We start from the raw sequence: 27,814 nt of genomic DNA, 5'->3' as shown, positions 1-27,814 counted from the left end.
ACTTTTTGACATCTAAAATGAAGATAACACTGTATATAATAATAATAATAATGTAACGAAATAATGTAGGTTTTATTTTCACGGACAAGCCTTCTACGTGTGGCAGATAAATATGGCAAAAATAACTTAAGTGCATAAAAAAATACAACTCACCAAACCGTTGCATCAGTGGGAGCCCTACACTGATTATGTGATTATGTCTACTCTGCGTCGCAGTTTCTTTCAAAAAACTCTAAAGGCATATCGTTTAATCTCGTGCTTATTCTCCATGTGCCAGAGCAGTTTTGAAGGTTTCATTGCCTCATTTGCTTTTCCCACATGTTACGCAGAGCGGACTCTGAGGGTCACCTGTAGCGACAAACCCTTATTTTAAGTAGGTATTGTCTGTTAAATTCAGCTTTCTTTTTTTGGAGGTCGTAGGCTCCTCTTCTGGCTCCTCAGTTGACCTTTTCCCCTTTGTTAAAAAGCTCTCCAAAGATTGTTGTTTTGGCTCATTTTCACTCACTTGTGGCTCTACTTTTCATGTCTGATGTGTTACATGTGATACGTCATTGCAGAAGACAAGAGCAGATAATAAACTTGACACTACATCAAATAGATTTCTGTGGCGATTTCCAGCAGGATTTTCATGATATATCTACGGACGAGCTTATTAGTGTGTCATTAGGGAAGATCCTCCTGCTCCTGACCCTTATGTGCACAGCGTCTGAAAATCAGTTGCTCTTTATGCAGGACCGTGAGCTGTGTCTGTGCCTGTGCGACGTGAGCAGGGTTTGTTTTTAATATTGTTCCGCAAGTGTGATGCTTATTTTGAGCAACGAAAAAATAAGAAAATATAATTTAATTTTAAGATCATAATAATCTTCCAATTTAAACTACAACAAAAAGAGCTAACACAAATAAAATACACTTCAATTAAATACTTAAAATTTATTTTCCCAAGCCACGCAGAGCTGCAGTATAAGGATGAAAGAGCTCCGGAGCCGCGGGTTGCCGACCCCTGAACTAGATGAAAGGTTAACATAAAGTGTTTCATTAGTAAACTTTAAAATAATGTATAAGGTAAATTTGTTTAAAAACTATGTCACTGAAGAGGGATCATAGTCAAAACTATGAATACTCACTTATGGTTTGGTAATAAGTTCTGTAATGTAAATTTTATCAGGTTTCTCTTACTGTTTCCGTACACTACAGTGTACTATCATGTTCATTCTGGCTGGGCCAAATCTGTATGCATCTATGTACACAGACAGACACGTACACATAGCACATGCATGCACATGCCCATACACACCACGCGTGCACGGGCATGTGCATGGATTAAGATTGACATGTACACTTTACACATAACACGTGCATGCACATGCGCATGCACTCGTGGTGTGTATTGGGCATGTGCATGAATTTAGAGAACATGTTTTTATAGATCTAAACTACAAGGTTAACAGTTTTTTAAATATAGATTAAGACTAAGAATATTTTGCATTTTGTAGAGAAATTTATAACAGTTCAGAGAATGTAGCCTTGTAATTGTGTTGATTCAAATTACTATTTTGATTCGATTGTAATGAATCTTGCAGCCTGAAATCAAACCCAGGACCGTCTTTTTGTGAAGCAGAACGCTAACCACTACACTCATAAAATTTGATAATTGCATGAAAAAATCAGAAGCAATGCACAAAAAGACTAAACTTGAAAACAAGTAGCCTAGTAGATTGCACTAATAAACACCAATATGGCCTTATCATATTACGATGATGCTTATCCACCAAAACCCTACAGAATAATTTTTTTTGTCATGTAGGTCAGTCATGTGGAACTCGAAAGCTAAAAAACATTCTAAATGCATATTTTGTTTTTAGGGATGACTAGTAGGCTACACCTGGTGGATGTAAGATATTCAGTGAACAGACACAGGTAGTCTCACCCGTCGGTCTCTGTGGTGTGAGAATCGCCGTAGAAACCAGATCTGCTCTGACCCAGTTGTAAGCGTCTGATAAAATGTCAAAGGGAGGCGACAGAGGGAGTGATAATTGCTCCTCATTCCCTGGTAATAAGTCACCCACTGATGCTTTGTGTCAAGACAAGGCTGCAAGCAAAGCACAGCACCAGACTGAAACTGTGAGAAGAATATATAAGATTATGACTAATCTCAAGCAATATTTTCCCTGATGGGATTTACAATTTATTATTCTACAGTAACAAAATATCTGCTGTTTATTGGACAATACAAGCTAGTAAAAACAAGAGTAAGCATATTAATTATATTAATAATATATATTTTATTATATTATTATATTCTGATTCATTTATGCACAGTATACATGGTAAGCAAGTTATCTCTTATCCAACTTGCACTACTTTATGTAAAAATGTGCTTCATAACTTTCCATGAATTAAAATCAAATGCATTCCTAACCATACAAATGTAGTTTAAGTATATTCACAAATTTAGCATTCTTTTCTAAATACTAAAAATACTAATAATGCATATGTAGTTCAACTTAGTAGCTTCCTCCAGCTATTTTAAATACAAGGAGTAGTATAATGTGGTTCAACCATGAATATTTGCAAGTATTTGCAATATATATACACTCACCTGAAGGATTATTAGGAACACCATACTAATACAGTGTTTGACCCCCTTTCGCCTTCAGAACTGCCTTTAATTCTACGTGGCTGAAAGCATTCTTTAGAAATGTTGGCCCATATTGATAGGATAGCATCTTGCAGTTGATGGAGATTTGTGGGATGCACATCCAGGGCACGAAGCTCCCGTTCCACCACATCCCAAAGATGCTCTACGCCAAATTCTGACTCTACCATTTGAATGTTTCAACAGAAATCGAGACTCATCAGACCGGGCAACATTTTTCCAGTCTTCAACTGTCCAATTTTGGTGAGCTCGTGCAAATTGTAGCCTCTTTTTCCTATTTGTAGTGGAGATGAGTGGTACCCGGTGGGGTCTTCTGCTGTTGTAGCCCATCCGCCTCAAGGTTGTGCGTGTTGTGGCTTCACAAATGCTTTGCTGCATTCCTCGGTTGTAACGAGTGGTTATGTCAGTCAATGTTGCTCTTCTATCAGCTTGAATCACTCGGCCCATTCTCCTCTGACCTCTAGCATCAACAAGGCATTTTCGCCCACAGGACTGCCGCATACTAGATGTTTTTCCCTTTTCACACCATTCTTTGTAAACCCTAGAAATGGTTGTGCGTGAAAACCCCAGTAACTGAGCAGATTGTGAAATACTCAGACCGGCCCGTCTAAATGCAATGAAGCAACTGCCATGTGATTGGTTGATTAGATAATTGCATTAAGGAGAAATAATATATATATATATATATATATATATATATATATATATATATATATATATATATATATATATATATATATATATATATATATATATATATATATATATATATATATATATATATATATATATATACCACCTGCTTGTTTACATGGAAATTCTATCGATATGTAATTAAATGTGTCTATCTTCAAGGAGATGGTGCTACCAGGCCATGTTACAGGTCAGATCTGTGTAGAAGTGACATGTTTTTCAATGTATTATTGAGCAATAACAACACTTGCAGTTGAATTCATGTCATGTTTAACACTATACTGTGGATATTCCAGGCTAAGTAATAACATTACCATATTGGTGGACCCCCATCAGAAAAGTTACATAGTGCACCTTTAAGGGATATAGTATTTTGGATTGTTTGTGATATTGTAAACTGATACAAAATATACTTTATGCAATTCTAAAGTGAATCTCTATAACTACTGTGACTATTCTGCAGGTGGTTCATCCTTTTTTCCAAGCTTGTATCCTGGGAGCTTGAGGGTTCTGTGCCGTATCCTTGCTGTTCCTAGTATTACACTTATTTGGACTGACTCGTCTGGCGTTTTTCCTGGGATCTGCTGTAGCCACTTTGGGGGTCACTGTTGCGAGTGCTGCGATGATCACAGACACCACTGAGGCCTTCACCTTCCAGGCCTTCTACTCTTTCTTAAGCCTGTGATAGTTCTCTAGTGTTCCTTTTTCCTGATGTTCCCATCACTTGGTACTTCAACAACTTTGCTCTTGTTTATCCACCACCACAATGTCTGGTTAGTTCGCCATCACCATTCTGTCAGTCTGCATCTGGAAGTCCCACAGGATCTTGGCCCAATCATTCTCTACTACTACCTTTTGGAGGTGTTTTCCACCTTGACCTTGGGGTCTCCAGGACTCTGCACAGATGTCCCTGCCAGCATCTTACTCCCTGCATTTAAGTGCTGGATTGTCACTCCCCGCTTGCTCTCTCTCTCTTCAGCTTTTTTTTTTTTTCATTGCTATAAATCTTTCAGTCTTCATTTTAGACTGGGGTTAGCCATTGGGTTAGCCATGTGCATTCACTGTATAGTACTTAGGCACATGTGCTCTAGACCCAAACCATCATCCTCTGCTTCCTGTGAGAGCCATGCACAGAAATATGGAAATCCTTACATGTATTTGGACTGCAAACAGCTGGTAGAGGGTAGTGGGAGGCAGGATGTTTCACATGAGAACTGAAGCCATACACTTTACAAAGAAAACAACAATTTGACTACAATTTGAAGTGAACACATGCTTTAGATTGGGGCTGCAGGAAAAACACATTGGACTCTTGGGCAGATGTAAGAATTAAACAAATAAACAAAATAGTCAATATTTCTGCTAAAATAAGCTAAAGTATAGTATATGTGCATGTTTTGATGGGAATACATGGAGAAATCTAGACATTGGGAGAACATGCACACTCCACACAAAAAGCTGTACTTGAACTTGAGACACCAGTGATTTTAGTCACCAAGGTTTTATCTCTGCAATATAATTTGCTCTCCACAATTGACCCTTTAAAGGCACTGGAAATTCTTATTTGTCAGGAACAATGAATTTCCAATCTGCTCTGAAATCCATACATTTATTTATAAGACTACAATATGAATAAGGCCATCTGGTCTATGCTCCATGACACCGTAATACCATAATACCGCACTAAATAGAAGCTATAAATAGAAGTTATATGAGGTTATGCACACTGCTCCTATAAGGATGTGCAGTATATGCCTATAATTGGACCTCCCATTGTGGTCATATGGGAAGAGGTGATCAAATGGACCACATGACTTCCTGTTAACCGGCAGTAGTAGGAGTGTGCCTGCATGTGAGAGAGTGAGGGGGAGGAGAGAGCAGGAAGTAGGGCTAGCCGGCACAAAGGAGGAAACCGTATAACCTTATATGGGCTTCAGAAACAGTACCGGGATCTCCCTATGGGCACGTCAATAATGAAGAAATGTGTATCTATCTACCACCTCCTACAAAGACAAACAGCCACACGCCCTGACTGTCCAAATGAATAATGCTCAGTGACAGTAAATACCTGGAACTTGTGCAAGAATGATCCTCACAAGAGGACGAGAGAATAGGGTTGCAAAATTGGCAGAGCATTAACGGTCAGCAGGTTGTACAATGTGGATATCAGTAACAACAGAAAGGCAAGTGTCGAAGAAAGTGTAACATATAACAATGGGAGTTGTGCAATGATTTACCAAACCAGCTGATGTAATGGCCAGTAATATTTGAATAAAAGGTCTGCGTAAAAATAGATTGTGAAGTTAAAAATGGAACAAAGAACTCAAGCAAACTATGAAGACCATTCAAAAATGTAAAAAGCTTTAAAATTGACTCATAGAATGTTATAATAGTAGACCGGTAATCAGATTTGTATTTTGGTTGATTCATGCATGTTTGAGTAAGTGTTTTTTCAAAACACGCATTTTCTGCACTGTGAAAACCTATCCCTTATCTCTACTGTAACTGTAACTGAATACATATACAGAGAATATGTATTCATAATACTAATCTTGACTAACTATATTCCGGTACAGTCACTTTTTCATTTGGTGGTTCTCAGAATACAGTTATTTTTCTAAAACCAAAGGAATACATTGCTGTACTTGGTTGTACCTATCAGTGCTGCAGTTTTGAACAGGAAATCAATTCACCTATTTCTCTTATTAAGCCATTTTTGATCAAAATTGGTGGGAAGGTCATAAAAATTGTGTTATAAAAATGGAGACTATATTGTAATAATACTGATTTATTATATTGCGTATTAGAACTGGTTCCTGGCTTATAAAACTGCAATGTAAAGATGAATTACTGTATATAAATTTTATTGTGTTAGTGGTGCTGTACGGAAACCCACTGCTCACTGTTCTTGGCAGGTTGCCTCAGCAGTATTAGCTCTTTTTGCACTGCAGAATCCTTCTGCAGTTCATGTGACTTCTTAGTAACCTACAAGCTCATTTAAAAGAAGTTCCAACTGTTTGATCACTCTCTTCACTTATACAAGACAACAAAACCACTTTTAGTCAATACAACAAGATTAACTATTACTAATAATGCCATGACAATTTCATTTATAGAGCGGGGGAAACGAAAGCTAGCATGTGATGTTATGACAAAAAATAAAGCCAGCCATTTGGAGCCTCATGATCAGTCAGTGATGCCTAGTGTGACTACCAATTCATTAATAAAAGGTGTGTGTCAAAGATGGGAAATTGATCTCCCCTTTATTGTGTGGTGAATGCAGAGAAAGCACCTGGCTGGAGGCCTGAGAGACCATGGATCTATCTTCCATGAGAGACAAGGGAAAGAATAGGCTGGATAATGGCGTCATCTGGTGGTGGATATGAGAAGCACCAGACTGCAAGGAGAGAGTTAAAGATGACATATTGTGCTTAAGCATACTATATAGTTATAATCTACTACACCCGTTAATCATTATGTTATAATTTGCGCATTTTAAATCGTAATGTTCATCTAAAATGACTTAACCAATTAAACAATCCACTGATTTCCGCGTTATAAAACTGAGGTGCCCAAATGGGAGCAGACGTCACCATGAACGCAATCACAACAAAGAGCCGTGAAGTTGACAGCACCTCCTACGGATAGCTGCAGATCACGCTAGTGATTTTTTTTTTTTCATTTGTACCAAAATGACAATGTGACGCTGCCAAATTCTATGTGTATCACCGATGAAGAAAATCAAATTGGAAAATGAATTAAGAAGTACAGAGCAATGGACATATGCCAGTGGCAGTGAAAATGGGGATTCATTGGCAATATGGCATCTTGAAAATAAGCAATTAAAGATTGCTCAAACTTGCACAAATCCCTCCAAAGAAAAGGGTAAATGAGAAGAGGAAGCAACTATAACATTGTTAACTCTAAAAAGTAGATTTTGTAAAAAAGGTTTGCTTTAAATGGTACATAGTAAACTTTTTAAAGATGCACTTTTTCATTTTTTCAACACCATTAGGGAAACAACAACTCTGGCACCTAAAGCTAACAACAACTAGCATGCTAACCATGCACTTTCTGACTCTCGGACTATAAAACACCATATTATTAGAACGCAGACAGTGCACAGACAGCTGACTTATTCTGACTTCAAGAGCTGCTTCCACAATATATCTGCACTGAGGCAAGACAAAAGACAAAGTTTGCTAGACATGAAAAAAATTCAGGTACAGGGCCTTTAAACTTGTCTATCTCCATAGAAAGATGAAGTTACAGTTACAGTTACAAGTCGGATCTGTGAAAAGGCGAGCACAATCACAGTACATTCCTGGTAAAGCAATAACATCACAATGGAGACAAGGTGACGGCCCCTTAACAGAAAAGTTACATATTGTACCTTTTAAATTAAATTACAAAGTTCAGCTATGCTACTATGCAGATATGAAGAAATGCAAAAGGATGATTCAAAAAATATCAAAATGTAGAGAACACAATTTTCTTCAAGTGCTGTTACAGAAGCACAGTCCTGTGTTAGACCTGTGTGGTCTATAGTAACATGCCTCCACAGCACAGTCAAAGTGGAGCTTGTTCAAAGTTCATCTGAGGGAACACAGCAACTATAAATGGAAGGAGCTATTCAAGACTAAGGCTCTCATCACTAAAACTAGTTTGAGAAATAGAGCCAAAAAGTTATGACCAAATTTTTTGTTTTTATACTACTAATAGTATGGACAGAAGGTTGGGGTTTCAATTCCATTTCTGACACTGTGTCCTTGAGCAAAATACTTAACCCACCTTGTCTACGTTAAAGTGCTTTCCTGACCTCAACAATCATGTTATCACACAAACACATTCACAAGGAAGATGGCTTGCTCAGTGACAATGGCAATAAAAGTCTTCTGATTCTGATTCTTCTGATTCTGATTCTGATTCTGACACAAGAGAATGAAATGGAAAAAGTTGGCATAGAACCACCAATTTCCTGCTTCCCGACTACTGCTTCAAAGTGCCACAAATAATTAGTGCTGCACAATTTTGGGGGGGAAAGAAAGTCTAATTGGATTTTTTTTCTGTGTTGCATTTAAAACTCAGAGAAGACTGAAATGTGAACTGTAAAACTATTACAAGAATCCCATAATTTTCAGAATTACTATCCTGGACAAGAGATTTTGTTGTTTTCAGAGGACATTTCATTACCAGAATAACGTCCTCTTCTATGCTTTGATTACTGTAACACTTCACTTGCGATTTCAGTTCTATGGAGATGTAATGACCAGCCTTACTATTGATCTAACTTTTTATTGACAAGTTACATTTTCTCTACACGTCCAGCAGATGGCAGCACTCCACAGTTAGACCGCCTGTGGGTATTATGAGTTTTCATGTTGTCCCTGTGCTGAATAATGAATGCGCCCGGGAAGCTGTGAGTGGAACCTGACCCTTGTCTCAGTTATAGTGACAGCTGTTCTCACACACACTATGACAACATAAGCACAGAGGCAGCCAATAGGCCCAACAGAACAGGCAAAAATACAGGACTTTACAACCTAGTGCACTAGCTATTTATATGAGTTATAAATAGGGAAGAAAATGTTAGATATCGTTACAGTGTCACATGAAGTCTAGGGCTGCAACTAATGATAATATATAACTATATCTATCTATAGCTGTATTTATACACACACGCACACAAGTGAATAAGTGTATTTTTGATTTAATAATGCACTGTCTTTGTTATAAAAGCTCCTTTGGCATGTGTTTAATGGTTTGTATAGTTCATCTAATGACTACCATTATCAAAATATGATTATGATTATTTTAAAAAGAGATTAGTCTAAATGATTCCGATTAATAAAGTCTATACTGAAATTTAGGCTATAATACTGAAATCTTTATTAATTTGCTTGTATTAATTTTCTTAGATAACCAAACGTATAGCCCTAGTGAGAAGAAATCTTTATTAAATGAAACATAGTTTATTGAATTTACAGAGAGAGAGAAAAAAAAATTCTTATATTTTAACTATTATTTCAAATGCTGATTCTGGCTTTTTGGCTAAACTTTAGAAAACTCCCTGTAGTCAAAGTTGGATGATGACCTATCTATTTCAGACATATGTTTGTTTGTTTATATTTGCACCATGCAGTGGCAGTAAAACTTGAGATGTGGGTGTGCAGTGGAGTAATGACCAAAACATGTTTTACATCAACAACGTGCACATACTTCATAAACACAGAAGCATAGGTGGAAAGCCATTAGGTTTCAGATGTTGTAGTAGTTCAGATTACCATTTTAGCCATATATTTACTAATAATTCATCAAAGCAAAGTGTTGGAGCAAAAGTACCAAGTTTTTACTTTTTCAGTGTCCTAATTTTGGGTGGGAGTCTAAAATGAATATGTCTATATACACTGCCCAGCCAAAAAAAAAAAAAATAGGTCGCCAGCTAGATTTAACTAAGCATATAGGTTGGGGTTGCAGCAGTTGGTGAGGTCTAAGTTCAGCAACAGTCTGTACTCAAAGAATGAGGTCAGCTGACACCTGAACATACTGAATGACCAGGTTATTCCATCAATGGATTTTTTCTTCCCTGATGGCACGGGCATATTCCAAAATGACAATGTCAGGATTCATCAGGCTCAAATAGTGAAAAAGTGGTTCAGGGAGCATGAGACATCATTTTCACACATGGATTGTCCACCACAGAGTCCAGACCTTAACCCCATTGAGAATCTTTGGGATGTGCTGGAGAAGGCTTTGTGCAGCGGTCAGACTCTGCCATCATCAATGCAAGATCTTGGTGAAAAATTAATGCAACACTGGATGGAAATAAATCTTGCTGCATTGCAGAAACTTATCAAAACAATGCCACAGCGAATGCAAGCGCCGTAATCAAAGCTAAAGGTGGAACAACCAAATATTAGAGTGTGGGACCTTTGTTTTTGGTGGCAACTTTTTTTTTTGGCCGGGTAGTGTATTTTTGCCTGGTATTGGGTATTCCAATAACAATATTCTGATTATATTTGATTCCAACAGAAATGTGTTATAAAATTCTTTAAAGCAGTTGTATCTGATTTTCACACCACTGAGGTAGAAAGTAGCAAGTATTTAAATCTGTCTAATTCATCTCTAACTCTCACAAACCCAAGCACATTATCAGGCAAGTTCAGCTTTTTTCACACAAATTAAAAAAAATGAGATTGACTGCCCAAGTGCAGCCAATCAAACTGCTGCTTTTGGCATTTACTTTATTAGTTACTGTTACAAAGTGTTGCTTTTACAATATACTATTTGGGGGGGAAAACTTGTTGAGTAGCATAGCTTTGAATGTAGGTTAATTAACTGAAGTGACCAGTATCACGTGTGAAAAGTGCAGAAATATCACTTTATTTTTTTATGCTGCCAAAAGAGGTGATTTCTATATAAAGATGATGCAAATATTCAAAACAACAATCAAAGCAGTATTTGTAAGCTGTTGACCAGTTGCAAATGTTATGGAATCACTAGGTGGACAGAGGTAAGGTCCAGTCAGTGAGATTGTTGTTGTATTTTCTTTGGCCCATTTGTGGTCTGGACAGTGACGTATTCAGCTCTCTGGAGGACAAGTGTGGAATTTGAGTCGTGGGAGACATAGAAAGGGATAGAGGCGAGAAAGAGATGGAGACAGAGAGAGGAGACTGAGAGAAAGGGAGGGGGAGAGGAGAGGGAGGGGATGGGAGAGAAGAGGGGGCACCACTTATAAGATTAAATAGTTGAGGTCTGGGACAGTCTCCAGGCAACAGGTTCGGACCACATGATCCAAGACCCACTGAGACAATAACACCAGTGAGGGCATCTGGGTTTGCAATTGGCAGTTTAACACAGGTGAACAATGTGTTGTCAACTATGAGAAGAAATGAATGCCATCAGACAACACTGTCATAGCATCTGTAAGCTCTTGTTATTGGCACTTAGGACACAGTTTAACTAAAAATGTGCTGTATTTGAGCATCACTAGAAAAATGCTTGTTACACTTACATATAAAGATGAGAGAGATGTGCAACAAACATCTAATAAGTAATAGGCTATGTAACTATAATATAATTCATATTTACAGCAGGTCATGCAACAAGTCAAAACGTCACTTGGCTGTACTCATAAACTGTAAACGTCTACACAGTCTATACCATAGAAGTAGGCATAAACAAAACATTACAACGTAAGTGAAAGGTGCACTATGTAGCTTTCCTCATGGAGGATCTGCTGCCTCCATGAAGAGAAGCAGGAGGGACCACCAAGCCAAGTTACAGGTCAGATCTGTGGAGAAGTGAACCGTGCATGCTTTTCAATGCATTTCAATTTTATCTTGCATTTATTCAATTAGTCTAAACACGTTGATCATTCCAGGCAAATCTATAATAGACAAGTGGCAGACTCCACCACAAAAGTTACATAGTTCATATCTTTTTATAACCACCTGCACCATCTGGAGCCCGGATGTACACATGTGTTTATCACCATTCTCGATTACTCAAATAGGCAACGTTTCGCCTTACTGCAGTTTGGGTCAATTTGAGTTTCATCCACAAGATCATGGCATGTTTTAATTTTCATGGCGTTTAAAGTTCTGTGCTTGTCGCGCGTAAGCGGGGTCGTTTACTCACCTGTCTGCTTTGCTCCGGTGAGATATCAGTCATCCGAAGAAAAGTCCTTGGAATTGAATCTCTCGAGGTAGTTTAGCAGAAGAAATTAGCGTCACCAAGGCTCATAGAAATGCAGCAGGCACCAATATGAGGTTCACGGAGAGTTTAATGCCGGAGCTATTGTCGTGAGCGTAGCCTGTTCAACTTTACTGGAAGGTCTGGTGGAGCATGAAAAAGCGCCCTCTGGCGTATACAAATGTTACAGAATCAGAATCAGAAGACTTTTATTGCCATAGTCTGTGAACACAGTTCACAAACTAGGAACTTGATACGGTGAAAAAGTGCAACATAAACACACTGAATAAATACAAATACAAATACAAATAAGGGCATGCACAAAGTTAAAAAGATATGCTTAAAAAAATCAAATGAAATACTTAAAGGGAGAAAATATGTACAATAGCAGCATCAGAACAACAGTGCAAAGTGGCTTATTAAAGTGACCGGTGTTATAAAGTGTCCAGTTTAGTGCAGATATTATAAAGTGTTCATGAGACAAACAGCAGAGGGGAAGAAACTGTTCTTATGGCGAGAGGTTCTGGTCCCAATGGACCGTAGCCTCCTGCCAGAGGGAAGTGGCTCAAATAGTCCATGTCCAGGGTGAGAAGTGTCAGCTGCTATACGGCCTGCTCGCCCCCGAGTCCTGGAGACGTACAGGTCCTGTATAGATGGAAGGCTGCAGCCAATCACCTTCTCAGCAGAGACACAATGCGCTGCAGTCTCTGTCTGTCCCTGGCAGTGGCCCCAGCGAACCACACAGTGATGGAGGAGGTGAGGATGGACTCAATGATGGAAGTGTAAAACTGCACCATCATCTGGACTGGCAGCTTGCGTTTCCTCAGCTGCCGCAGGTGGAACATCCTCTGCTGGGCTTTCTTGATGAGGGAGCTGATGGTCGGCTCCCACTTGAGATCCTGGGTGATGCAGGTGCCCAGGAAGCGGAAAGAGTCCACAGTGGTGATGGGGGAGTCCGTCAGGGTGAGGGGAGGCAGGGGGGCTGTGACTTTCCTGAAGTCCACGATCATCTCCACTGTCTTCTGGGTGTTGAGCTCCAGGTTGTTGCTGCTGCACCAGGACACCAGCCGGTCCACCTCCCTCCTGTAGGCAGACTCATCGCCGTCCGAGATGAGTCCGATGAGGGTGGTGTCATCCGCAAACTTAACCAGTTTGACGGAGTCGTGGCTGGAGGTGCAGCAGTTGGTGTACAGGGAGAAGAGCAGGGGAGAAAGTACACAGCCCTGTGGAGATCCTGTGCTGATAGTCCGAGTGTCCGAGACATTCTTCCCCAGCCGCACGCACTGTCTCCTGTCTGTCAGGAAGTCAGTGATCCACCTGCAGGTGGAGTCCGGCACGTTGAGCTGAGCGAGCTTGTCCTGGAGCAGAGCAGGGAGGATGGTGTTGAATGCAGAGCTGAAGTCCACAAACAGGATCCTGGCGTAGGTTCCCGGGGAGTCCAGATGCTGGAGGATGAAGTGAAGGGCCAGGTTAATGGCGTCGTCCACAGACCGATTGGCTCTGTAGGCAAACTGCAGAGGGTCCAGGAGGGGGGAGGTGAAGGACTTGAGGTGGTGCAGGACCAGGCGCTCAAATGACTTCATGACTACAGACGTCAGCGCCACAGGTCTGTAGTCATTAAGTCCAGTGATCCTGGGCTTCTTGGGGACGGGGACAATGGTGGACAGCTTGAAGCAGGCTGGGACGTGACATGACTCCAGGGAGGTGTTAAAAATGTCCGTGAAGACAGGAGCCAGTTCCTCAGCACAGTGTCTAAGGGTGGAAGGAGAGACACCGTCTGGGCCCGCGGCCTTACGGGGATTCTGCTTCCTGAAAAGCTTAGTCACGTCCTGCTCCACAACTGTGAGGGCAGTGGGGTAGGAGGGGGGGTCCGAGGTGGGTTTGGAGGTAATGTCCATGATGGTGGGGGAGGAGGGGGAGGGGTGTGAAACTTCAAACCTCGCATAAAAGCCGTTTAACTTTTCTGCTAGTTGTTTGTTGTCCACGACGGGAGGGGCTTTGGGCCTGTAGTTGGTGATTTGCCTAAGCCCTCTCCAGACAGAAGCAGAGTCGTTGGTGGAGAATTGCTGCTCCAGACGTGTATTGTATTTCGCTTTAGCCTTTTCCACCTCTTTGCTAAACGCATACTTGCAACGCCTGTAGCCTTCACGATCTCCTGCCCTGAAAGCCATCTCCTTTTCCCTCCTCAAATGTCTAAGTCTGGGTGTGAACCAGGGTTTGTCGTTGTTAAAAGTCACCCTGGTGCATGATGGAATGATGCTGTCCTCACAGAACTGAATGTATGACGTCACAGTGTCTGTGTACTCATCCAAACTGTCTGTGGCAGCCTTGAACACATCCCAGTCTGTAGTGTCCAAACACGTGCGAAGCTCCTCCACAGCCTCACTGGTCCACTTCTTAGAAGTCCTCACAGCAGGTTTGGAGAGTTTCAGCCGTTTTTTGTAAGCAGGGATGAGGTGAACCATGACGTGATCAGAGTATCCTAGAGCAGCGCGGGTCACGGCTCTGTAGGCTCCACTGACCGTTGTGTAACAGTGATCCAGCGTCTTCTGCTCTCTCGTCGGGCAATTAATAAACTGTTTATATTTGGGCAGTTCCTGGCTCAGATTTCCTTTATTAAAATCCCCCAGGATGATCAGTAAAGAGTCCGGGAAGGTTCGCTCCACATCCAGAATCTGCTCCGCGAGCACGCGCTGGGCCTCGTGCGTGTCCGCGCACGGAGGGATGTAAACAGCGGCCAGAATGAATGAAGTGAACTCACGTGGAGAATAGAAAGGCCTACAGTTAATGAAAAGATATTCCACGGCGGGAGAGCAGTGTTGGGAGATCACAGTCACATCCGTACACCAGGCGTTGTTGATGAAGAAACAGACACCTCCACCTTTCGTCTTTTCCCCGGAGAGTCCCCGTTGTCTGTCCGCGCGGAGGAGTTGGAATCCCTCCAGTTGAAGCGCACAGTCCGGGATACGCTCATTGAGCCATGTCTCCGTGAAGCATAAGACGCAAGAGGAAGAGAAGTCTTTGTTTCTCCTCATCAGCAGCGCCAGTTCGTCCGTCTTGTTGCTGAGTGAGCGAACGTTAGACAGGAAAATTCCAGGTAGGGGCGTGCGAGCGCCGCGTCTCCGGAGGCGCACCAAGGCCCCTGCCCGCTTTCCTCGTCTTCGGCGTCTCACTCTTTTGGCCAAAGAGTGAACAAAATCTACTGCAGGAACTAAAAAGACCGGCAGTAGATCGACAGGAGTGGTAGTTCTAATGGATAAGAGCTCTTCACGGGTGTAAGAGCACGCGAACACAGGACAAACGCACAAAAACAAAAAACACTCAATTACAATCAACAAGATTGCAGTATAAATCTAACTATAAATTAAAGCCCTAAAATGTTTTTCTAATTTTTATTGCACTGAAAACTACACAAAACTATGCGGTGTTGATGTAAATCAGCTTCAACAATTTACGGTCAGTTTTTCAGTTGCTAAACAGGAGGTATATTATATAATAAATGAAAATATAACTTGTCCATAAAAATCAGTCTAGGAAATTGGTCAGAGGATTCTTTATCAACAACCCTCTGACCAATTCAATCACACAAATAACATTTTTTGAACGTTTTCATGATGGTATCACATTTCGACCTGTAAAAACACCAAACACGTGCTTATAAAACAGGGTTCCTTTATTGCTTAAAGAATACATTTCTGTTGCCGAGTGAAGTTTTCACAACTATAGTTACTTGTCTTTACACTGAGGACTGACCACAGTCACAATGCAAATATCTGATACTGCACCCAAGAAGAGGAAAATAAATTCCACCAGGATATCAAAGCATTTTACAAACTGAGGAGTTAACTTACCCTCATCACGGTTAACACTGTCCTGAAGTCCGAGCTGCTCCTCTAAATGGGAGCTTTTAACCAGTCCCATCTTTGGTACTATCTGCCAAATGTAATCCTGAACCGTGAAATTGAATACTGTAGGTGGTTCTAAGCAAAGAAAAAGCTAAAGATTTAACAAAAAAACATTTGTTTCACTACTTAACTACTCTGGTATTCACAAGCCCTCAAAGTGTTCTTCAAAGAAACAAATCGAAAACCGCAAAGCAAATTGTAAAAATGACCACTAAAGTAGAAACGGCATCTGCTCAGTCACTCACCAAACCTGTGCCATCAATGCGTCCCAATCACAACTATAAATCACTTATAACAAAATCAACAAGTAAAGAGGATGTGTTCTAATGTCAAAAATCTGTAAGAGGTCTATTCAAAGTCCTGTAATATTTGCTCTCGAGTTCACCCCATTTGTGATTTTGTCTTGTCCCAAGTCCAAATCTCAACTGTAAATCAACAAATTACAAAATCAACAGGAAGTTTATGAAAAGGGTTGCCACACTCTTTCCAAAGGGTCTTGTAAATGCCTTCCATGATATTTTTCATCCGAGTTTGTCCCATGTGCAAAGTTCAGCAGCTAGTTAGTCTGTGGACAGCACTGGGACAATGGAGGTGTCTTGAGAGGAGCAAACGTGAGGAAGTGCCATTTTGGGAATCACATGTCGTCGTCATCCTCTTCGTCCTGTGAGGAGCCAGCCTGCTGAGCAGCGCTGGCGGAAGCTGCAGCCATCTGCGCCTGTATAACAAAACATTATTCAATCAGCCATCAGGTTTTCAGATTATACTGATATTTTAAACGAGCCCAAAGATATTCAAATTATAGAGGACATCAGGGCTGTATGTCTTTAGTCAGCCAAAATTTGTCGACTAATCATTTTATTTATATTATAAGAAAATAGATGAGACAACAACAGAAAGGAGGAAATTGGGTATTTTTTGGTATTATATCTAAACAGCATATTAAACTCCTAGTCCTTTTTTTTGCATAAATAGTCTCCCATGCAGGTGTAGTCTTGAGTGCAGTTTGGGTCAGATAGATAGTAGCTAAGTTTTTGCCACACCCCCTTTTTAGTCAACTAATCGATTGGCAATCTTTAGTCGATCTTTTAGTAGAATACAGCCCTAGAGGTAATGTTAGTAAATATCTGAAAGTGCAAGTTTTATCCACAATGATCCAATGGTGAGGGAAAATGTTGATGTTTACAAAGGATATGTTACATTTTAAATTGTGTTTTCACAATTTTTTTAAAAAGAAAAAGGTGCAGACCCACTTGTGTCATGGAATTATTATTGTTGTTTTGCCTGGATTTTCTATTGTATAATATAAATGTACTTGTTTTAGATTTATTCAATTACAGATGTTTTTATCGCTTGAAAAACACAGTCTTACTGGCCAGTCAGATCTCCGTCCAGATCTGACTGGGCAGAGGTGCAGTCAACTTTGTTGTGATGAAGTTTACGGTGACGTCGGCTCCAACTGGGCATCACAGTTTTCGAACGCAGAAGTCAGTGGACTTGTTTTCTTTATGAAATTGTTTCAGATAAATATGGCAATTTAAAATGTCCAAATTATAACAATGATCCACAGGTGTCATAGATTATAAATATATAGTAAACACAAGCACAATATGTCTTCTTTAAATAAATGTTCTTATCTTGACTCGACTATCTCAAGTTCTTAAATCGTACAAAATATGCACACCACCTGTTGTGCTGCCTGCTGCATCTGAAGCCATTCTTGCTGAGCTAGCTCTGCCTGCTGCTGTCGGGCCTGGGGACAAGAAGAGAGGTTAGTATGCCTTTCTACATTCATATGTACAAATAGGCATCATGATCAGAAACATATACTTCTTTGCTTAGTTTAGACGTATTTTTAGCAAAAGTAATGCTAATTCAAACAGTTCATAGAGACATACATATAATAATAATGAAAAAGTTGTGTGTTGAACCAGTCTATTTCAATAATGTATGACATCCCACAGACACAGGCAGAGTGCATGATGTGCCACAGACACAGGCAGTGTTAGGAACATGCAACTACTCTCTGCAAAACACAAATTAGGTAGGTAATCATTACATGCAAACAACTTATTTATAATTTTTTTTTTACTTTAGTCTGTTTTATTTACAGGTTTTTCTGCCTTAATTTACCGATGTCATGCAGGTGAAGCTCACTCCTTAAATATATTCTTAAATAAATTGTTTTCTTTAGCCTTACCTTAGCAAACAACTCCTGCTGCTGTCTGAGTAGCTCTTCCTCTGGGATGCCCAGGTTTTCCAGACGAGAACTGGCCTTCCTCCGCTTCAGAGCCACGGTCTTACACTCCTGCAGCACGTCCTTCACCTCTGTGATGTAGGAACCGAAACCCAGGCTTTCCAGGGCTGTGGTTTCAAAGAAAATGTGCCAGTGTCAATAATGCTTATCAGTTTCCTCTTTGTTATGGCGGAAATTGGCCTGAGATGCTCTAATCTTAAAAGTGTGACAGAGGGCTCAAATTTCTAAAAATGTTAGCTCCATGTACAAGCATGATAATGAAAAAAGTAATAATACACATATGTTAGTATTAGTTATGTAGGATATATATCTACCTGAGGTAATCCCTTTCCTTTTTCCATTTCCTGGAAAGACCTAAAATGTTATCCTTTAACTTATTTCATTATTTAATTCTACGGTAGCTTATTGCCCTAGTCAGAAACATTTCATGTATCATAAAATAGAATAGAATTACAAGTGACAGTTGTTTCTCACCATTGATGACATGCTCTGGAGATATGGTCTTTTTGTCGGACTTGTTGCAGATTTCGTTGGCCTCTGAGGAGATGAGGTGGATGAACTCCGTGCAGCAGTTGACCACCAGCTCCCGGGCATCGTTGGCCACTCGCACATTGGGAAGAGTTTCTTTGATCATTTTGTTGATAGCTGCTCTAGGGATGGTCAGATCGTCGTCGTTGCCCGAGGAAGAGGCCATTGCAGCAGGAATATAGTCCACAAAATAATACAAAAAAAGTTGTCGTAGGCCTGTTTCGCAAGTTAGACAAGGTGAAAAGAAATAAACAAATCAGCCAAGACACCCCTTCCTTCTCTCTGCTCAGGGTGGCTTGTTAGCTTAGCGATGTGGGTGGATAAAATTACTTCCAATTTTAGCAGAGCTCCCTTTTTTAATTTGGAATGTAACAAATGCACGTACACCCCAAAGAAATAATAGAATGGGGATAGTCGGGTCAATCAAACAAAGCTGAACAAGTGTTGGTCCGAAATCGAAACACAAGTTAAAGTGGAGACCGAGAGCATGGCTAAACTAAAGTCCGTCTAACAATGAACCGCTTCTGCTATTTTCTACCTAAATACGACCAGGCCGATGAGACACAAAGGACCACACCACGGCCGGATAGTTATGATTCCCCGGACCAGCTAAAGAGGTAAATCATGGTGAGTTACGTTGAACAGATATGTACTCATTTATAAATGTGTTGCAGAACAGCAGGCAACGCTAGTATTAGCCGTTAGCTTAGATCTGGCCGGATGTTGCGTCATCAAAAAAACCGGATGATTTGGCAGTGACCTGCACCGCCATCTAATGTTTATATTTATACTTCAGGATTCTCTTGTGTTATATTTTTGAAATACTGGGATAAATCCACACTTTGTAATATTTCTGTTGTTTTTCTTCTTTTTTCAATCACAACAACACAGCTTAGCAAAATTCAGTTTTACTACATTACTTACATAACTATATTATACAAAATGTCAAAATATAACTATACACACGCACCCCCCCCCCCCCCCCCCCCCCCCATATATATATATGTAGTACCTAACCTAGCTATAGTTAAACATAGTCTAAGCTCTAAATGTAAGGATTAAATATTGTGTAATAATCCAAGAGGCTTATTACAATAGGCCTACCTATAACTTGGCATTAAAGCAGATGTTGCTGTCACATAGAGTAGCCTACATTTAACAGCTTATTTTCTTTGTTTCAGTGGTTTATTTTTCAACATCACATATGCTTTGAAAATATCTTTCCTTGCAATAACCTTTCTCATACTTGACAACATCATATTACAAACATTATATTTCAGAGGCACAGCCCATTTATGAGGCTTTGTCTTTGTCTAGAGTGAAGCTCTTGCGGCTCCTCCAGCGCAGCAGCTTGATGAAGTTGAGACTGGCATTAAACACTTTGTCATGTTCAAAGACCATCTTGTAGAAGGTGTCTATGGGCAGGTCTCCGTTGGGGTCAGCATACTTCAAAGTGGTCATGGGAGTGTACAGTGTGTTTGTCTGGTGACGGAACGGAGGGTTGTCCATTGTGATGATCTTTAAAGTGTGCTGAAGGACAGAAGGGACAACTTATTATAGACCATGCAATAATCATATCAAACTATGTGCAATGCAAGATATGATATACTTATTATTATAAATATTTAATATATTTGCTAAATGCCAGAATAATGAAAGAGGGATTTTTATTATTTTTTTTAGATAATTTTTCATTACTTTCTTCAAAGTCAAAAGCTTAGATACAGTAAGGTTAGTATGCATTTAAATGATTTAGGAAAACCCAGATGATGATGTCATGTCTTTTGGAAGTTTCTAATAGGTGTATTGACAACATTTGAGTTAATTAGAGACACACCTGTGGATGTATTTGAAGGCACACCTCAAACACACTGCTTCTTTGTGTAACATTATGGGAAAGTCAAAAAGAAATCAGTGAAAATATCAAGAAGAGAACTGTGGACTTCTACAAGTCTGGTTCATCCTTGGTTCAATTTCTAGATACCTGAATGTGCTACATTCATCTGTTCAAACAATTATTCGCAAGTATAAACCCCATGGGAAAGTCCAGACATCATAATGCTCAGGAAAGAGACAGGTTCTGTGTCCCAGAGATGAACGTGCCTTGGTCCGAAATGTGCATATCAACCCAAGGACAAAAGCAAAACACCTTGTGAAGATGCTGCTGAAGCTGGTAAGAGTGTGTCATTATTCACAGTGAAACAAATACAATAGCAAAATACTGCCAGGAAGAAGACATAAAAACAAAAAAACTGGGACAAAGACCTGTGGTTTGACGAAATTAAAATGTAACTGTTTGGCCATAATGAGTGTCGTCACGAGGAAAAAGGGAGAAACTTGCAAGCCTAAAAACACCATTGCCTGGAATTACTGCCAAACTGGTTAAAAAGTGGCTTAAGGATAACAAAGTCAATGTTTTGGAGTGGCTTGTGTTTTAGTTTCTGATGACAAAGCCCTGATCTCAATCCTATTGAAAATTTATGGGTAGACCTGAAAAGGCATGTGCGAGCAAGGCGGCCTACAATCTTGGCTCAGTTACACCCGTTCTGTCTAAAATTAATATTGTTAAAATGCATATTTTTGTTGTAATACAGTGAGTTCTTGGGTCTAGTTAATATAGTAAATGATCTGGATCAACATTTGTGATTTTACCTTTTGGATATTTCATGGCAAAGTTCAGTGTAATCAATATAGAAATCTGTCTCTTGTCCCTCATCTGGTATTATGACATCATTACATTCTAAAATCTGAAATCTGAAAACCACCAATAGGCGAATAAATGCAAGACAGATAAGGCCATACTGTGGAATATTCCAGGCAAATGAATAACATCTCTATTGCTACTATTGCTATGCTTTTGGGTATAGTCAACATCTGGCTGTGTGACACCTGTGTGACATCGCATTTTAGAATCTTAAAAACATCATTAGTGGTGGGCCCCCACCAGAAAAGTTACAAAGTGCACCTTTAGTAGAAAATGTGAGATCTTTCAAACCTTCAACCATATCCCACAAACATCATATTACCTCTGCAATGTCCTCTGGCATCTGTCCCATTGTCTCGAAGATCTGGCTGTAGTTCTTCAGGTAGATGTTTGTGAACATGTCTGCAGTCACTTTATCAGCTTTACTCAGGTCCACCTTCAGTCCCTCCTCATAGACTTTACGCTCAAACTCTGTGATGACTGGACCAGGCTCAATCAGGCTGATACTACCACAAGAAGTACAATAAATACTATTATTATATTAAAGGAGTGGTGTGGAAAGCAATATACAACTGTACTCAAGTATAATTACTACTGCGGCAAAATAAAATGTTATTGAAAGTTGTTGTTGACCCTTTCACTTAATAACCCATGTCATCTGGCAAATTTTATGCCAGATGACACTATCACACACTATTAATTTGTATTAATCAAAGTGGAACTGCTAAACAGTTGGCAACTTGACACTTTGAAGTATTTCAATACAAATGTTACCTAATGCTATTAAGTACTATTACTATTAGCGCATGCTCTAAGTACATGCATATAGTTTAACTGTTATTCTTTCTACTATATTACTTCAACTAAAAACAATACTTATTAAGATTTTATAGAAATACGCATACATTTCTAGAGACCTTCTATTTAAATTCTATAAAGAAGTTGACAACTTTTATTACTTTTAGAGTGCATTCACATTTGTTCTCTTTCATCCTCATTTAAGCCCAGTTTAATTTTGATGTAGACTTGGTGTGGTCCTGTTATATTCCTGGTTTAGCCCTGGTCTAGTTCAGGTTTAGTTCTGGGCTTAGACCCAATTTAGTGGCAGTTTTAATATGGTGTTTGTGGAAGTGTGACCGCAGGTAGGTAGAAAAAGTTTAAGTCATCTTGACACTGGTTACATGTGCACTCTGATTATTATGCGATTTTATCTGACTATTAAAATTATGTTTAAACAGCAAAATCATGTAATTTCCTTTTGATCATGGTTCCTCTGGTTAGTCACAGAAGATTTTGCCATTTGCATTTCATTTATATAATCTTAAATGTCCAGAAATCAGATAACAATCTGATTTCGTTGCGCATGTGAACATAGCCACTGTTAGAATTTTAAGTTTAAAAACACTGTCCAGTTGACTACCTTTGAAACCTTTTCTTACCTGGACTACTGAATGAATGAGGAATTACAGGGATTGTTTTAAATAAACTAAACAAAAATAGCTAAGGTGTTAAGTGAACCTCTACCATGGCTCCTGCGTGTTATCTGTTGTGTTAAGACTTGTTTTTCAATCTGGGCGTGCTACTGCTAACACATATTTAATCTGTGGTGAGACAATGGAGATGTTTATTAAGACTATATGTACTTTAGGACTATCCCCAGGTGAACTGTCTCTGCTCTTCCACTCTCTGGTATTGGATTCATTTTTTGAGTATATTTGATGACTTACTTCAGATTGAATCTCAGGGCTTGAACAGCTAAACTTTCACAAAAGCCCTCCACGGCAAACTTAGAGGCAGCATAGACATCGTTGAAAAGGATTCCTGAAATCGCACACAAATACCGGTAATTAAAAATACTTTTTTGTCATTTAAATCAATATTATAATTTTTTTTTAAAGTGCTACATATCAAGCTTTAGTTGTGCTTTTAGACTCATAGTTTGAAAGCACATTTTTGCTAACAGACACTACAGAAGCTACTGAATTACTTTTGAACACCCATAATTGTATGTCACAATCTATCTATCTGGCTTAAAATAATGTATTTTTTGTAAGGGAAACAATTCATTATTAGATTAGACATTTATGAACAAACAAATCAACATGGGTACCAGAGCTTAAGGGCCTGTCTTCAACACCTTGCATGAGGATGGAAGCTGTTTGATTAAATAAGGCTAATTGCAATAACTACTATAGCTTCAAATTTGAGATACATCTTTTTTATAAACAAAAGAAAACACAATATAGAAACTTAAACTATTTATAGAAAGACATTGAATTATTTGAGTGGCCTAGACTCAAGTGTGGTGGCTATGGGAAAATATTAAAACTACTCTTAAATATGATGTGTATTAATTATGTGCTTATTGTTGGTATGAGTAACAACTTGGAAATACATTGAAAATTTTATGGAGCAGTTAAAGCCACAGTATGTAAAAAAAAAAAAAAAAAAGCCTAAATAAAAGCATGTTTTTTTCATTATGTTTTTTATAGCACTGAAAAACATAGAAAAAAACAAGTCCTTACTGTGAGTTGGCTTGCACCTCCACAAACCTGACTCTTATTTGGTCCGGAGGAGAGCATTCTCCTGCTTGTTTCTATAGAAATGTCCTTTGGCTATAATATTCAACACTATGGCCTGAAACTCATCTATGTGCATGGAAAATGTTTAACTTATGTCGTAACGGTGGGTGTAGCGGACCAAAGAGTGCAGACTCGGGGAATATTTACAGTATTTATTATAGAAATGACAAATAGTACAGTTCGAGGGTAGATCCGGCGGTGAGCAGGAGGTGAGGCGCGGGCCAGGATCCAGGAGCGGAACGTGGAGCGTAGCGGAGATGACGATGCGGGCAGCACCAGGGCAGGGCGCAGAGTGCAAACCAGGGTCCGGGGTCGTGGAGTGCAGAGACGAAACAAGACAGCACCAGGGCTGGGAAGCAGGGTGGAAGCAGGGTGGAAGCAGGGTGGAAGCAGGGTCGGAGCTGAGACGGTCCAGTAAGCTGGGTGTAGATGCACATACGATCCGGCACCGAACAGGGTGTGATACGCAGATGATCTCGCACTGAGTGGCTGGTCCTGGCTCCTCTTATACATGGCAGGTGGTGGTGATTGCGCTAATAAGCTGCAGGTGCGCGCAGGAGGAGCCAGGAGCCCAGCCCAGATCCGGCAGGTGAGGGAGGGAAAGAGCAGGACAGGAGGAAAACTAGGAGCGGACGGTGCGGATCATGACAACTTTCTATTTCCTTGGAATCATGCAGTTGACTTTCCAAGCAAGCAAATTGTGGGGCTTGTGTTATATACCTCTCTACCTCTTAAAACCACAATAAGCTGCCAAAAAAGTGGAACTAACAATAAGAAAAAATACTATTGTATAACAACACTGTAATCCATGCCAATGTCCCTCCTTACCTTGGATGCCCATGACGCTGCTGATGACCACAATGTGCCCCCTCTTCCTCCTCTTCATGTCAGGGAGAAGCTCCTGCATCAGACGCACCAGGCCGAAGAAGTTTGTGTCCATCACTGTCTTCATCTCCTCTATGGTCTGGCACTCGATCGGTCCAATCAACCCCATGCCTGCATTACTTACTAGGATAATAATAAATGATATGTATGTATGTATGTATGTGTGTGTGTGTATATATATATATATATATATATATATACACATACACATATATATATATATATATATATATACACATACACACACATATATATATATATATATATATATATATATATATATATATATATATATATATATATATATATATATATATATATATATATATTTTTATTTTTTTTTTCTTTTGCAGATTAAAAAAAAACTTTGAAAGTTTTGGCGATTAACAAAGATGGCCGACCAAGAAGCATGCTCCAGGATTGAACAGCGGTCAGTTATCAAGTTTTTGGTTGCTGAAGGGTGCAAACCCGTTGAAATTCATAGGAGAATGTCAACTGTGTATGGTTTGATCACCTCAGGAGACCTCACTTCTGTAGGCCTCCCAAGCCTGTGTTCATCCTCAACACTGCTCCGTCCTTCTTTAAACAATTTAGCCCACTTGTAGACATTTTTTTGGCTGAAACATGTGGCACCATACACAGTTGACATTCTCCTATGAATATGAGTTTGCACCCTTCACCAACAAAAAACTTGATAACTGACCGCTGTTCAATCCTGGAGCATGCTTCTTGGTCGGCCATCTTTGTTAATCGCCAAAACTTTCAAAGTTTTTTTTTAATCTGCAAAAGAACTTGAATCCATGTGAAAAACAAGTAAAACAAAAAATAAAAAATAAAAAAGTAAGCTTCTATGTGTATTAAAAGTCCTTATACCGAAAAATTCACCTTATTTATTGAATGACCCTCGTATATATATGTATAAAAGATGCTCTACTTATTTTTTCAAGTGGAGAGCCTGCCACCTGCTTGCCTCTAGGGATATTTGATGCTTTCTCTGGAATGGTACAGCATTTGGCTCCGATACCAATATCAGTTGACTATAAGTATCTACCTATACCACTTATTTCCTTAAAACACAGTTAACTCATTACACAGGAGAGACAGTTGTGTTATGCAACTGTTATTTACCTTTCAAATAGTAACTCAACTGCATGTATGAATAAAAAGTCAAACATTATGAGACGCAACTCAAGTGCTATATAAAGACTCACTGAGGATGTCCACCCTCCTCTCGGGAAGGCTGTCCACACAGGCCTTGATGGATCTCCCATCACACACATCCAGTTGTTTGATCTCCAGAGTCCGACCCAGTGTCTTCCCCGCTGCCTCCACCAGGGCCTCCCCTTTGGACAGGTTCCTCATGGTTGCATACACTGGCAGCAAAAGATTTTTAAAAATCTATGTTTTTAAAAATATAAAATATAAAATGTAATATTATGGTAGACTTTATTGTTCCTGCTGTTTTTACATGGCATTTGACCCCTCCTTCTATAGCTCTGAAAAAATGGGGTATTTTACTTCTATGGGGCATTAATTGCTAACACATAACATATTTAGATCACCATGTTACCTTTTATTGTTTTGAAACTGCTGTATTCACACAAAGCAATGTATTAATATTATCTTGTTTGTATCTTGTTTTTGACACTGAGTCCCAGCTCCTCTTGCTCCCCTCTCTGTCACTCACCCTTCACAGCACTAACACAACACATTTCCACTTATGAAATTACTTCACATCAGGTTTGTGAAGTTGTAGTGTATTGTTTTGTATCATGCTTTTGTATATATTTATGGAAAACTTGTGTGGGAGAATGGGTGACGTAGGCCTGTGGGCTGAGTACTGGACAGAATCACAATTATAATTATAATAATAATTAATAATAATCTCTTATAAGAAAGCGCTGTACTTTCTGTGGAAATTTATTATTATTGTTATTATTATTATTATTATTATTATTATTATTATTATTATTAATAATTCATTCAACTTTTGACACAAATCTTATCGCATTATTCAACATTACATTGGGAGAGATATTGTAATAATTTTAATATAGTAGTTTGATTGCGTGCAACAAGATTATGTAATCAAAATCTCTCATATCATTTCAGTATGAATACTATAACCAAATGTTTAAACAGGACCATAACACATTCATTATTTAGTACCAATTAACAGAATCATTCCAGAAATGCCATTAAGGCACATTTATGGGGCAATAATTGTCTGTCAACAAAAATTGAGCTAAACAAACCCATTTTTAAATTAGACATTTTAAATATATTACCAGTAAGTAAGCTATTGTTAACCTAACCATAACCACAATGAAGTTGTAGATTTACCCATAAACCTCTTCTTCTCATCTTTGGCGATGCGTACAGCCAGAGCCAGACCAATTCCTGAGGAGCAGCCGGTGATCAGGACCACCTTCTGACTCATGACTTCTGGGTAGTATTTGAAGTAGTAGTAGTAGCAATAGTAACAGTAATGAGTGTCCTTCAACTTCAGTGTATTTAGTACAGCAATCTCCGTGTGGACAGCTAACCAGCCCCTAATCCACAGCCCATCCACTCAGCAGTAACAGTCAGATTAACACAGTGTAAAGGAGGCTCCAATTAGATCCATGTAGTCCAATTGTTTACAAATGTGCACTGCACCAGCTTGTCTCCATGGATGTTATTGCTTTGTCTGGAATGGTACACACTATTGCATTAAACTTATCCATCACAATGGAGAGAAGCAGGTTACGACACGAGGTGAAGTTACAGGTCAGATTTACGGAGACGCGATGTAGTTCACTGTAAATTCAAAATTTACAAGGCATTTTTGACCTGTAAAAACACATGAAAGGAAAATAAATAAGTTTAATCTTATAGTACTGAATGTCCCAGGCAAATCAATAACATCACCAT

General features: G+C 39.3%; 3 protein-coding genes across 4 annotated transcripts in view; all 3 read right to left on the bottom strand.

Annotated features, from left to right (window-relative positions):
* gng12b (guanine nucleotide binding protein (G protein), gamma 12b) overlaps window positions 1-12,172 on the bottom strand; it is a 50,878-nt gene extending 38,706 nt beyond the window's left edge. The window contains exon 1 of the mRNA XM_033965414.2: window positions 11,990-12,172. The gene's annotated coding sequence lies outside the window, so the exon portion shown is untranslated. The remainder of the gene's footprint in view (window positions 1-11,989) is intronic.
* Window positions 1-19,466, bottom strand: part of dr1 (down-regulator of transcription 1) — a 57,093-nt gene extending 37,627 nt beyond the window's left edge. Inside the window, exons 1-4 of one of the 2 annotated variants that reach the window (XM_055221383.1) lie at window positions 18,677-19,466; window positions 18,146-18,309; window positions 17,633-17,698; window positions 16,582-16,663 (exon numbers count right to left, since the gene is read on the bottom strand). In XM_055221383.1, the coding sequence (XP_055077358.1) occupies window positions 16,583-16,663; window positions 17,633-17,698; window positions 18,146-18,309; window positions 18,677-18,896 (531 nt within the window). In that variant the 5' untranslated portion in view covers window positions 18,897-19,466 and the 3' untranslated portion in view covers window position 16,582. Of the gene's footprint in view, window positions 1-15,698; window positions 16,664-17,632; window positions 17,699-18,145; window positions 18,310-18,676 lie in introns of those variants that run through there. The other variant, XM_033965601.2, reaches the window with a different exon arrangement.
* Window positions 19,467-19,944: 478 nt separating this feature from the next.
* zgc:109982 (uncharacterized protein LOC553564 homolog) lies at window positions 19,945-27,771 on the bottom strand. Its single transcript, XM_055221382.1, has 6 exons — window positions 27,245-27,771; window positions 26,113-26,274; window positions 24,845-25,024; window positions 23,162-23,255; window positions 21,757-21,940; window positions 19,945-20,260 (listed from the first exon to the last, which is right to left on the bottom strand). Exons 1-6 carry the CDS (start codon window positions 27,339-27,341, stop codon window positions 20,024-20,026), a joined length of 954 nt encoding a protein of 317 aa, XP_055077357.1. The 5' UTR covers window positions 27,342-27,771; the 3' UTR covers window positions 19,945-20,023.
* Between the last annotated feature and the right edge of the window lie 43 nt (window positions 27,772-27,814).

This window comes from Periophthalmus magnuspinnatus, chromosome 4, assembly GCF_009829125.3.
Source record: "Periophthalmus magnuspinnatus isolate fPerMag1 chromosome 4, fPerMag1.2.pri, whole genome shotgun sequence".
NCBI lineage: Eukaryota > Metazoa > Chordata > Actinopteri > Gobiiformes > Gobiidae > Periophthalmus > Periophthalmus magnuspinnatus.
Note: the sequence above shows the minus strand (reverse complement) of the source record. Positions and strands in the feature narration are given on the sequence as shown.